The 13,391-nt window shown below is 35.4% G+C and overlaps 2 protein-coding genes across 2 annotated transcripts; both read right to left on the bottom strand.

Moving 5' to 3' along the window:
- Positions 1-7,192: 7,192 nt before the first annotated feature.
- LOC105311854 (52 kDa repressor of the inhibitor of the protein kinase-like) lies at positions 7,193-7,711 on the bottom strand. The gene has a single exon (XM_011411131.1). The coding sequence runs from the start codon at positions 7,709-7,711 to the stop codon at positions 7,193-7,195; it is 519 nt and encodes a 172-aa protein (XP_011409433.1).
- A 333-nt stretch (positions 7,712-8,044) lies between these two features.
- LOC100638670 (uncharacterized) lies at positions 8,045-9,635 on the bottom strand. Its single transcript, XM_020004192.1, has 2 exons — positions 9,340-9,635; positions 8,045-8,942 (listed from the first exon to the last, which is right to left on the bottom strand). The coding sequence occupies exons 1-2, from the start codon at positions 9,633-9,635 to the stop codon at positions 8,045-8,047; spliced, it is 1,194 nt and encodes a 397-aa protein (XP_019859751.1).
- Positions 9,636-13,391: the final 3,756 nt, after the last annotated feature.

The following is a 13,391-nucleotide window of genomic DNA, read 5'->3' on the forward strand; positions in this document are numbered from 1 at the left end:
TTCCACTTCTTTCTACTTGTTTCATTTTTCCCACTTTCATAGTATGATTGGACTGAGTTTTTATCATTTGGGCTTGATTTTCAAATAGTGGTTGATGTAGTACTAGCTTCTCATTTCTATTTTCTCTGTGGTCAGTTTCACAGCGTATTTAGTATACCAGGAGTGACTGATCAGACTGAGTTCTTATTATTTAAGGTAGGTTTACATGACGTTTCATGTACTACTTAATTCTCACTTTTTGTTTATTCTCATAGTATAGTTGTACCAGCAGTAAGTGATCAAACCATTATTTACATTTGGTTTTAATATTATGATGTTTCATGTCCTACTCACGTCTCGCTATTTGTTTTCACTTACTTTCATAATATGCTTTACACCAGGAGTGACTGATTACAATTAGTTCATTTCAGGTTAGTTTCAAAAAAAATTATGTTCAACTCCCTTCCCATTGTTTTTTATTTTTCAGGTTCTTAGTATAGTGTATTCCAGCAGTAACTGATTAGAACAAGTTAAATCATTACAAAATGGTATATTGCAGTAATGACTGATCAGTCCAAGTTCTTTTCATTTTTGTCTGGTTTTAAAATAATGTTTCATGTTGTACTTCCTTGTCATTTATTTTTACTCAGTTTTATGACTGATTAGACTGAGTTCTTATCATTAGATGTACATTGTAAAACAATGATTATATACTACTCCCTTTTTTCTTCTATTGTATTATAATCAAACCCTGTTCTTATTATTTAAATTTGGTTTCAAATGATGTTTCATGTACTACTAATTTCTCAGTTTTTTCTTCTTTTCTAAGTTTCAAAGTATAAATACTAAAAGTGACTGATCTGCCTGAGTACTTATCATTTAAGGTTAGTTTTTCAAATGATAGTTCATGTTCTACTCCTCCCTATTTGTTTCTTCCTTTCTCAGATTCATTGCATAGTGCATACCAGGAGTAACTGATTAAAATTAGTTTTAAATCATTAGAAATTGGTTAAAAACTAAACCCTTTCACTGTTTATTTTGTTTTATACAGGAGTCCATAAGTGTGGGCATCTTGCAACCCTACTCATCTTTCCCCGCCCTCCACATTATGGATCCTAGTTTCATAGTATAGTTGATACCAGGAGTGACTGATAAATCAGAGTTTATATCGTTTTAGTCTAGTTTAAAATGAAGTTTATTTACTACTACTGACACACTGTTTCTCAGTTTCATAGTATACCAGTAGTGAATTATCAGACTTAAACCTATCATTTTAAACTTGTTTTAAAATTTTGTATTAGTACTACTGGATTCTCATTATTTGTTTCATTTCTCAGTTATAGAATTGATCAAATAGACTTAAAATGTTCTATGTGCTGCAGGCTTCTCACAATTTGTTTCTTTTATTTCAGTTTCATTGATGGCTTTAGCAAGAGTTACTGATCAAACTTATTTCTATCATTCAAGTTTGGATTTTAAAAATTTTCATGTACTACAGGCTTCTCACTATTCGTTTCTTCTTTCAGTTTCATAGGATGGTTTATACCAAGAATACCTAATAAAACAGTTCTATCAGGTAAATTTTGTTTTAAAATGATATTTATGTACTATTCACTTTTCTTTATTTCTTTCTTTTTTGAGTTATATAGTATGGTTGATACCAGTAATGACTCATGAGTCTTGAGTTCTATATCATCTTGTTTTAAAATTGGTTTTTTGCTGCACTTTTCACTATTTAGTTTCATTTTTACTTAGTTTCATAGTATCATTTATACCAGTAGTCACTAATCAGACTTAGTCTTAGTATGTAAAATTTGCTTTAAAATGTTGTTTTATGTACTACTGGGTTCACACTACTTGTTTCTTTCATCGAATTGTTCAACCCAAGGTGACAGATCAAACTTAGTTTCATCATTTAAGTTTGGCCTTAAAATGATGTTTTATGTACTACAGTATTCTCACAATTTGCTTTTTTCAGTTTCATAGAATGGTTATAGCAAGAGTGACTGATCAAACTTTGTTTTATCATTTAAGTTAAAATGTAAAAAGCTGTTTATGTGCTACTATACTGGCTTCACTATTTTTTCTATTTTGAGTTTCAAAGTCAGGTAACCAAGAATGATGAATTAAGCTTAGTTCTATCATAAAATCGGATAATAATTTTATATGTACAGCAGGCTTACTATTTGTTTTTCCTCTCAGTTTCATAAATTGTTCAAACCAAAAGTGACTGATCAAACTTAGTTCTATCATTTAAACTCAGATTTAAAATGCTTGTTTCTTCTGTCAATTTTAAAACCAAGGGTGACTGATCAAACTTAATTTTATCATTTACGTTAGGTTTTAAAATGTCGTTTTATGTACTACAGGCTTCTCTCTATTTTTTGCTCAGTTTCATAGAATGGTATGTACAAAGTGTGACTGATCAAACTTTAGTTCTTATTCATTTTCATATAATGGTATTCTCCAAGAGTGACTGATCAGTCTGAGTTCTTCTCATATTAGTTTAGTTTTTAAATGTGTCATGTTGTACTTATTACTATTTGTTTCTTTACTAAGTTTTATAGCATGATATATACTAGGAGTGACTGATCAGATGAAGTTTTCGTCATTTAAAGTTGATTTAAAATTTAATGTTCTATATACTCCTATTTGTTTCTTCTATTCTTAATTTCATGATTATATTTTTTACCAGGAGTGAATGATAAAACTTAGTTCTATCACTTAAATTTGGTTTTAAAATGATGTTTTATGTGCTACTTTTTCTCAGTGTTCTTTTCTCAGATTCATAGAATAGCATAAAAATACTGCAAGTAAATGATTGGACTGAATTCTTATTTTTGAGGTTATTTTTAAATTGTTTCATGTTCTGCTGACTTATCACTATTTGTTTCTTCTTTTCTCAGTTTCATAACATGGCTTATACCAGTAGTATCTCATCAGACTTTGTTCTATCACTTAAGTTTTGTTTTAAAATGTTTTATGTACTACTTGCTTCTCACTATTTGTTTTTCTGCTATAATGGTTCAAACTTTTTTCAAATGATATTTAATGTTTTACTGACTTCTCACTATTTGTTTTTTTTCTCAGTTTCATGGTATGGTTCATATTAATAGTGATGTATCAGACATAGTTTTATCCTTTAAGTTCTCTTTAAAATGTTTTATGTTCTACTGATTTCTCATGATTTGTTTCTTTTTTCCAAAAACAGAGAGCTTAACAAATCAAAGAGTGAGTATCATGGAGAATTGTTGGCTAATCAACCACCTCCGGCTCCCTCACCAGAAAGTGTAAGTCAGCAAGAGTTGCCACCAAAGGACCTTAAAAATTTCAGAAGAAAAGTTCTTAATTCCAACCAGCATATGCTGTACATGTGAGCATCTGTGCTACCCAAAAGGTGTATCATTGGTTGATTTGAGTAAAATACATAATGTATTACAACAACATTATCATGCGTATATTAATGATACACAGTTATAAGCTTTATTGGCTATTGAAGATGTAGAATCTAGTGTTGATGTTTACAGTAAATGTATGTCATATAAAGAAAGGAAAATCCCTCCATTTGCTACAACAAATAATTTGCATGTTGATGAAATCTCACAAGAACTATCCAATTTGAACTCTATGGAACAGAGACTAATTACAAGAGTGCAAGCTTTTATGAAGCTAATAGTGTTTTTATTGGATCAATGAGCCCTGGCTAGCCATACCATTACTTTCCTGCAAATGTGTCTGAAGTATTTAATTCCTTGCCTAGGCCACTAAATAGTGATGGAGTTATGTTAGTTAAGCCACCGGAAAGCACAAGTGCTACAGTCTCTGTTCCAACTAGTGATCAAACAGCAAGTACCAGTAGTGGGCCTGAGAGTGCTAGAGGTAGTACTAGTACAAACATTGCTTGTGCTAACACCACACAATCAAGCACATCTACTAGTACTAGAACCCTATTTGCAGTGAGGAAGCCCTTGGCTATAGATAGCAATGACTTCTGACAATAATAATGAGAATCAGCAAGGTACTAGCATTGAGCATCATGCAGAACAAATCATACGCTACCAAATTTAGAAGCCATTGACTTCATTAGAAATGTATCATAAAAATAGCATTTCCATGTCTATTTCCAAATGGAATCAATGGACATTATACAGCAAGAGACCCACCATTAACATTTACTGATTATATTCAATCTCGTTTACTTAATGCTGATAATCGTTATTCTAGTAATATTTCATATGTACTATGGTAGGCAAATTTACTTGAAAAGATGAGATAACGTAATTATGTATCAATTGCAATGCGAATAAGATCATTATCATTGGAGAGCACAAAGCGTATCACTGCCGGTGAATTATTAAATGGAGATTTAAGTGAAAACCCGGAGCTTTCAGAAAAATTGATATGCATTTATGCTTAATATACATGGTTTCCCAGCATACTGGAATAAAGCAAAGCTTGACTTGTTTGCCATATTTAGAATGCTAGGTTTCTTTATCACATGAAGTGCAGATGATAGGAATTGATTTTATTTAATGTGTGTACTTGCTAAATGTGACCGAAAAAACCTTACTAAGATGATGAAGTAAAAAAGCTGTTTACCTAAGAGAGTAGAAGGTTACTATAGCTACCCAGTAATAGTAGCACATCATTTCTCTCATCGCTTTCAATCTTTCATGAATCATCACATACAGGACAAGTTGCTAATGCACTGCCCAAAGTACAACTCAATGCCAGTTCACTTCCTCCTATTGTTAATTTAGAAGACATGGCTGCTGCTCATAATGGTGTGTTTCTCTTTACTGTGTCTCCAAATCACTCTCAATGTACAACCTTTCCCTCATCCTCATTCTACACAGTCTGTTGTCAATGACATTGCTCATAAAGCACCACACCCTTATTCAGACAATTAGTTTTTGATGCTTCGCTGACTTTATCATCTAGGCATTAAAAAGCCACTCAGAAACTAATTCAATCCAAGTTGTGTAACTCAAAACTAACTCTATTATCAAAAAATTGACTCATTAATGTCTCCCTTGTCAATGGTCTAAAGTAATTTGGTGCTTTTTTTCCCTTTTTGCATACCTCATTTATGATTTGATTGCATTATTGTCGGCCCCATTACTCTTTCCAATGGTCAAAACATATCTACTCACTTGCAATGATTGATTTACTTGATAGCCAGATGCATTTACTCTCACTGCTCTTTTGGTAGCTTGTTCTCTCAAATCTGAATGGATTTCAAAGTTTGGAGTCCCATCCTTTATCACTACCAAATGCGGAGGTCAATTTGAATGTGATCTTGCATGACACTTATAGGTACTACATGTATTTAAATTATCGCATACTGCCACAAACCGAATGGTCTTGTGAAACGTTTCCGTGGCAACTGAAAGGAGCTCAGCTCACACTGACTCTTCATGGCTAACTCTCTTCCACTGGTATTACTTAGCATATGTGTTCATCTTCACTGCACTGCTGCAGAATTATTTTATGGTATGTCTCCCTGGTCAAGATTTATCTCATTCCTTCCTCGACCTATGAATTTAATTATATCATTTGACTCAAGCAATACATGATTACAATATATGCTAGTCCTACTTGTACTAAGAACACTCATAATTTTTTAATTAATTTCATCTCAACTACTCAATATGCTTACATGCAACTTATGACAGAATATTAACATTTTTAAATTCTTGTTTATTCTTGGATAGAAAAAATAGGTGTGGCTCTGGTTGAGACTTTTAATAAAATGGCATCTCCTTCTAAGTGCAAGCCTTGGGAGGTATGTGGAGTAGTCTTCTGTCAGTTCCAGCCTCTCTCATCATGTAGAGTAAAAGCATTCCAAACAAGAAAATGGTTCTATTAAATGTACTGTGTGATTGTAGGTGATTCTATTTTGTGATGGTTTATATAAGCTTCATTACGGTGACTATAATGATAGGCTTGTCAACTTAAATGGATTCATTGGCCATTTGAATGTTACTCATAATCAGAATATTAAAGTTTCGGAGCAAGATTTTACAGGATTATTTGATTTCTTGAAATGAACACCCAATGAAGAAGTAAAATAATTCTTTTTTGTTCTACAACCTGCACCTCAGCCATCTACATCAAAAAATAAAAAGAAGCATAACTATCATTATCATAGGTCTGGTTGTTACAAAGAAAAAGCCTCCCATATTTGACAACTGAAGATTTAGAGCTCATGCAGGTTGACTGAAGATTCAAGGCTCACGCAAGGTTGACACAGAGTGTACCGCACATAAAAGCTACTAAAAACTAAGCTAAAATGGTGCATGTAGAGTACATTGCAGTCATAGAGTAATTGGTACACTTGAAGAATATCAGAATCTTAAGAGAAATATTGCTGCTAAGTTGCACGAGGGTTTGATCTGAAGAAAATACCATAATTCCTAAAATTCTATCTGTGGGGACTATTAATTTCAGCATTAAGAGCACTGCGGGTGCAATACAGGGGCAAATAGTACTCAAGGGTGAAGACTAATACCTTCAGCTCCATTTTATCAGAAGCTATCTGAACTTTTTGGGATTCCTCTACAGCTACGTGTGCAATTATGCAAGCGCAAGATGCGGTAATAATTCAAGGGTAAATATTATTTCATTCAGCCTTCTTAATGGTGCGGATATACCTTAAGACAACTATTATTTGCGAGTACTGATTTTTGTGTTTTTTGCTAGTGGCTTTGAAATAGTAAAAATTAGTACTTACAATTATTAATAATTGATGTTTATTAATAGTTATGCTAATTTTTAAAATGAGCTAAATCACAAAAATTAGTACACTTTAAGTCAATACCATTATCAAAATTGATCGCAAATATTTGTCTACTTAAATAATTGTCTACTTAAATAATAAGTGGCTTTAAGGTAATTTAAGGGCAAATAGAATTCAAGGGCAAAAAGATATCAAGGAAATAAGGTACTTGATGACATCAGATATAGTGCTGGCAATGTTCATGAAATCAAGCATCAGCAATTCAGGGGCGGTTGCAGGATTCAGAAGATGGGGTGCTCTGTGCAAGTGGCACGCAAAGCGCGCCGTGAAATTTTAGACCTCGCCCATTTTGGCGGTGCTAGCACCATCAAAATGCACTATGTAACAGTATTATAACGCAGTAGGCATAACTTACAATAATCATTATAATTATTGTTTATTGATCAAATTGATTAAACAGTTCTAAACAATGTTTCAGTTATCAGACAGGATATTTCCAACTTCCAATCTTGTCGGATGTAGCTTAGCGAATTCATTTATGACTGTAGGTACCTCAACTGAAACATCCCTGTGCAAGTGAAGAAGAGCATTAGACGTGAGACGATCATTCCCCATTTTGGATCTCATAGCGGTCTTGATTCTTTTGAGCCCGCTAAACGATTGTTCAGCACTACAGGAGGTGACTGGTAAAGTGCAGAGGATACGTAGTAGTTCTGTAATGTTTGGAAACATTGAAGTGGCATGTGGCAAAGTTGTTTCCAGTGTGGTTGGGAGAAAGGCACTGCCACGGCTGTTTTCTTCAGTCCATTTAAGGTGCCATGTGTGTGCTTCACCATGCAGACAAGAAGGAAAAGGAAGATCATCAGTGTACATTTTACCAACATCCACTATTTGAGTTGTAGCCTCATCCAATGACCTTTTCACTAAAACTGATGGAATTAAGACTAGTCCAGATAAAGCAAGCTGTTGATGCTTGTCAAAACGACTTGTCATTTCTGATATGATGTAGTCTAACAAAGGTATCATGAAAGTTTGCCGATAGTACTCTTTTGGTGTTTGCGATGGGATATTACTACGTTGTGTCTGACATCGACAATCTAGGAAGTGATAGTTCTATGCCAGTAGAGGTAGCTAGTTGCTGTATCCCTGAAAACCACCTATCATGATTTTTTATCAACATCTTTTCATAGATTTTGAAAGACTGATACACAGCTATTTACCTCTGAAACTGCTTGATCTAATTCATGGGCTTCAGACTGAAGGCTTTTAGTGAGGGGCATGAGATAGCTTAAGCAAGCACTTGTAATAACCAAAGCACTCAGAAATTCAGTTGTTGTGATGGCCAGAGAAAGGGTGTTGGCATCTGTCAAGGAGTCTACTCCATTTACTGGAACCTTCATTGGAAATTGCTTCAAAACATGAAACCAAACATGGAAGTAGCTTCCAAAACCAATCTAAGGCATCTATCCTTTCCACCCACCGAGTACGACACAAGTCTTTAAGCTTCTTGACTCTTGATGGAAGTGTGCCAGCAGGCAACGTGTTGTCTATGCTATCCTCAAGTTTTCTTTGCCTTTTTGGATGTGCAGAGAAAAAAATCGAAACTTTTTCAACAGTCCCGATCATATTGCTAATACTTCTCTCATCCAGGCACTTAACAACAGCCAAGTTTAGGTTGTGAGAAGCACAATGAAGGTAGAGAGCTAAAGGATGGTCCTTGAATATTAAAGCTGCTGTACCCTTAAGGCTACCCGACATATTGCCAGCACCATCATAAGCTTGGTCACGTAGCTTGGAAAGATCTAATCCCAAAGAAACCAAAAATGAAATGATTTTTTGAGACAGAGCACTTCCAGTGATTCCACTGTCACATTCTAAAAAAGCCAGTAAGTCCTCATGTATGACATTGTCGTCAGCATTCACGCATCTCAAAACAATAGCAAGTTGTTCTTTGTTTGAGCAGTCAGTAACTTTGTCTGCAATGATAATACTATAATAGGAAGCCATTTCAATTTTGGTGACAATCTTTTGTGTAATTATATTGCCTAGGATATCAAGAATTTCATTCTGAATACGATAAGATGTGTATGTCGCATTCCTCTTAACTACAGAGCCACTCAGCAGGTGTTCTTTCAGGACTGTATCCCCTGCTGCTATTCTAAATTGTAAAAGTGCCAAGAAGTTGCCGTGTTGTGCAGATGGATTGTGCTCAAAATTGTGGAGACTATCACAATGCCCACAAAGTGAGATGTTCTGTCATCCACATAAAAGAATAGTTTCAACAATGGATGCAAGTTTCTGACGATTAGAAGCTATCATATCTGCTTTGGCCTGGCTAAGTTGACATTGTATACTAGGCTGCTGATTGGTCATCACGAACTCACTCATTTTTATTACAGAAAACCTATGGAATTTCTTTGTTTACTGAAAATTTCCAGGGCTTTCTGAAAATTTTGAGGGGCTTCATCACTCCAGGATCAGAATGGAGGTTATTTCTTGGTACATAGAACAAGACACATGGTAAACAATAACCCCCATTATCATGCTCACTGTATCGTAACAATTGATATCTGGTGAGCCAACGGTATTGAAAAGCACGCCAATTGGAACCTGGTGGAAACTTGCATGATGGCTCAGGTACAAAATGTTCCTCAATTAGACAAAACTTATCATGATCCGTCACAGCAGTACGACCAGCTGATACAGTTGGTAGAAATGTTCCAAGATCAGTGTGACAAACCCTTGGTTGCTTAACAGGTGGAAGACCTTCAGATAATGGAGTTGGAGGATCCTGTGAGCTGGTAGATTGTTCATCATCAAAGGCCTGCGGGGTCTCAGTCTGACAGTGACTAGCCTCATTTAGTGACTGCTGTGTTTCATTATCAGGCTCAGTTTCATTACTATATAAATTATACATGGGCTAGATCATATTTGAATTAATTGGGCAAAGCCCACTAAGATGAGTAGAGTTTGTTTGTATGTACACGTATGTATTCCGTATCTCCTCTATATATCCGCACATGCCTTGCAGTGCAAAAAATTCTAAATTTCAATATTTCATTAAAAGTGGGAGTGGCCAAATGAAAAGAAGAGGCGATCATCACACAGGAATCAGAAGTCATGATTTTCCTACTTCCTAGCAACAAGATAAGGCAAAAACACCGTCCAAAGACTTCTCCAACTACTTGAAAAGGTTACAGGTGCAATTAAGTAACTATGAAACTTCTTTTTGTTGAGATAAACTGTGAAAATCAAACAAATGTCACCTTTGTCACTGACTGCACTAAACTGGCCAGCCTATTTATATCTTATGGTCAGTGTAGCAAGGCTTAAAGTAAAAAACAAGTCAGGAGCTTTCTAGCAGCAACTTAAGGTAGAGATTCTGCTTTTTTTCAGCTAATAATCTATGAGGCTGAGCCCTTGAATTTTCTACATTGTTTCTAGTTATGATTTCATTTTAGTACCTGTTTGAATCATTTAACCTGGAAAAGTAATTTAGCAAAGACATCCTGAGCAATTTTAAACCAAAAAACAAGCTATGAAGCCACTTATCAGCTGGTATCAACAGAAACCATATAAGCATACACGTGCTAACAATAACAGTTGATTAAATTATTAATAATAACATCATAACAATAATTTTAAAGCCCTTCCCCTTAATTTATGGATGCAGAAAAAAAAATGTTGATTCTTCAGACTAATGGGGGTGCTCAAGCACCCTCAGCACCCCCCTAAATCCGCCCCTGGCAATTTGTAACACTAAAGGATATTCAGAACATTCAATCTCAGTACAACATTTCTGGTACACAGCATCATGCTAATGATAGAACTAGTGTTAGAATATGGGTGGAAGAATTGAAAGCACAACCATATACTCCAGTTATTTTACATAAGACACAAGACGAAATTGGCGGTGATATACCTACACTTAAATCAAGCAATTTTCAACTGTGCATTCAGTCAGAGTTTTAAAAGGACATGTAAAAGATATTTCAAAATAATATAATTTGTATGGATGCTACTTACTCAACTACTGTGCACAACTTTCTGTTAACATCGATCATGGTAGTTGATGAATACTATGAAGAAATACCTGTAGGATGTTGTATATAGCAAATTGTGAAGACTGAATGGTGCTTAAGGAATTCTTACTAGCAATGAAAATGAGCATTGGTAATTTAAACACAAAAATGTTTATGTCAGATCTTGCAGAGAAACATGGGTTGAAACTTTTGAAAGTGAATATCCTCCTAAATAGCTCTCTGCACATGGCACATAGATGAATCTTGGAGAAGAAAGTTAAAGGAAATGATACATGATAAAAATCAGCAAATTGCAATTTAACATCATCATTATGTCCTATTAGAAGAGACATAACTTCATTCAATTTTTGCTTCAATAGTTTATGTCAATGATATCAAAAGATCACCCAGGATTTTACAAAAATTTTTCTAGTGAATATGTTGAACATTAGGAGGAATGGGCATATGCTTATCGAGCTGGTTGTGGTATTGACACTAATATGTATATCGAAAGTTTTCACCATGTCCTCAAAGTTGTTCACTACCCTTGCCACGTGTAGGCATATGGGCAAGGGTATATGAGTTGATTTGTCAGTGTTTGTGTAAACAACTAATCTGAACAAGAGGCTCCTGCTCTCTGGATAAAAACTCTAGAGACTCAAGACTAGTTTTTTTGCCTTTATTAGACTGTTTTTTTCATTTTAAGAGCTTTCTACTCACTTTTTTAGGTTGCAAAAGCTAGCAAAGTCAAAGTAAAGAGCACTCAACTGGGTAACTTTTTTGTTACAGCAGTGGCAGAGTTTGTTGTGCCACCATAAGAAAGGTAGCATCATTTCACTCAAAGCTTATGAGGGGATTTCCTTACTTCTCTTTCTTTGGTACAATATGACAGTGTAAAAACTGTCCTAAGTCAAATACGGCCTCTTGAATCTCAGTAGAAAAGGCAGCCAGTATCCTGAAACTGGCTTAGAGTAGAAAGAAGTCTGCAAGGAACTAGTAGTGCCTACTAAATGTGTCGAAAGAGCTTTTACAACTTAAAAAACCTTAAGCTTTTGAAGGCCTAACTGTGTATGCGTAGCCATATTGGCACTTGAAACCAGTCAAACCACACCTATACAATTAATTAGTCTATTAATAGCCACACCTTTCATCAATCATCAAAATAAATCTATTGCTTGTGTGGCAAGGGTATGCACTTTTAGTACTTTTCATTTAAATAGTAAACAAAATTGACATGTGAATCATATGGTATTAATTTTTCAATGAATATCAATGCATAAGGCCTTCAAACGTATGACTAAACTCAAAAAAGGTAAATGTTCACATCAACTAAGTGAGATTAATAAGCTCACAAGCTATACTATATCCCAGTTGAGTTTGGGACACGAAAAACTGGAATAACTTTTTATAGGAATCTGAGATAAGGATAAAACTTTCACAGGTTCTTAGTTGCCAAAGTCCATTAAAATCTGTGAAATCTTGGATTTCTCAGCCCTTGGGAACCCTGAGAACCAGGTTCTTTCTATAAACCCAATGGCATACCAAAGCTAACCGCAATGACTTTAATGGTGTCATGCGCCCAAACTGATAATTCTTCTTTTAAAAGCAAACAGAGCTAAATCTGATAATGATGGCTTTTACAAAGACTACTTGATTCATGCAGCACTACTAACAGCAATACTGCTACCATATCTCATACTCCTATTACTTATCCTACTGCTAATCCACCTACCGCCATTCCAGTCATACGTACTAGTCTATGACCATAAGTGGTTCCAGGCACAGGTAGATTTTACTTAAGATCACACCCAGTGGTGTGGTTTGGTTTTAATAAGGGTGGGGTTGCATGACAATACTGTTATAATTGTCAGAATGGCTAAGGCCACGAAGTGGCTGCAAGCTATTCTAGATTACATGAAGAAGGTGAAGTCGATCATATCAACTGTTTGGCCTGTTTTCTTAACTCACAGTTAATTTGTAGTGAAATAACTAATTTTAATAACTTTTGGTCCGCCCATCCGCTCACTTGCCTCACTATATAAGCCCCTGCTTCAGCCATCTTCCTTGGCCTTTGATTAGCTCCTAATCTTCCATTGAGAGGGTGGGTGTGGATAGTTGATATGATCGACTTCACCTTCTTCATATCATCTAGAATAGCTTGCAGCCACTTCGTGGCCTTAGCCATTCTGACAATTATATTTCAGAAGGCTCAGTCTCACATATTAACTGTGTTGTTTGTAGCTTTCCAAGCTATTCTGGTCATTAATGACAGCTATTCCATAGGCCGCTCAATCCACTTCTTTGTGATAAAACCTTTGGAAGACTGACTCTGAGCTCCAATTTGCTGCTTTTAGGATTTCTTCTAGAGTAACTTCACCTCTGGCTGCAGCTGAGGCTGACGCCCCACGAGTAGAATGGGCTCCGAATATAGAGGAGTCGATTCCTGCCTCTTTAAGAGTAGTTCTTAGCCATCTTGCGATGGAACTAGATGTAACTGCTTTGTGTGGTTTTATGAAGGAAATAAACAGTCTGTTTTCATTTCCCCTCATATGCTTGGTCTTGTCCAGGTATGTATCACGGGTGTTAACTGGACAGAGGGTAATGTTAGCCGGGAAAGCTAGAAAATAAAAGGGTTCTATTCGCTTTCCTTG

The sequence above is a fragment of the Amphimedon queenslandica genome, unplaced genomic scaffold (assembly GCF_000090795.2).
Source record: "Amphimedon queenslandica unplaced genomic scaffold, v1.1 AMPQUscaffold_13512, whole genome shotgun sequence".
In the NCBI taxonomy this organism is placed as follows: Eukaryota; Metazoa; Porifera; class Demospongiae; order Haplosclerida; family Niphatidae; genus Amphimedon; species Amphimedon queenslandica.

Coding starts and splice junctions, on each gene's coding strand:
- LOC105311854 (XM_011411131.1), bottom strand. CDS start 7,711: ATGACAAGTCGTTTTGACAAGCATCAACAGCTTGCTTTATCTGGACTA.
- LOC100638670 (XM_020004192.1), bottom strand. CDS start 9,635: ATGTATAATTTATATAGTAATGAAACTGAGCCTGATAATGAAACACAG. Junction 8,943..9,339: donor GTACCTGAGCCATCATGCAA/GTTTCCACCAGG, acceptor GCATTGTGATAG/TCTCCACAATTTTGAGCACA.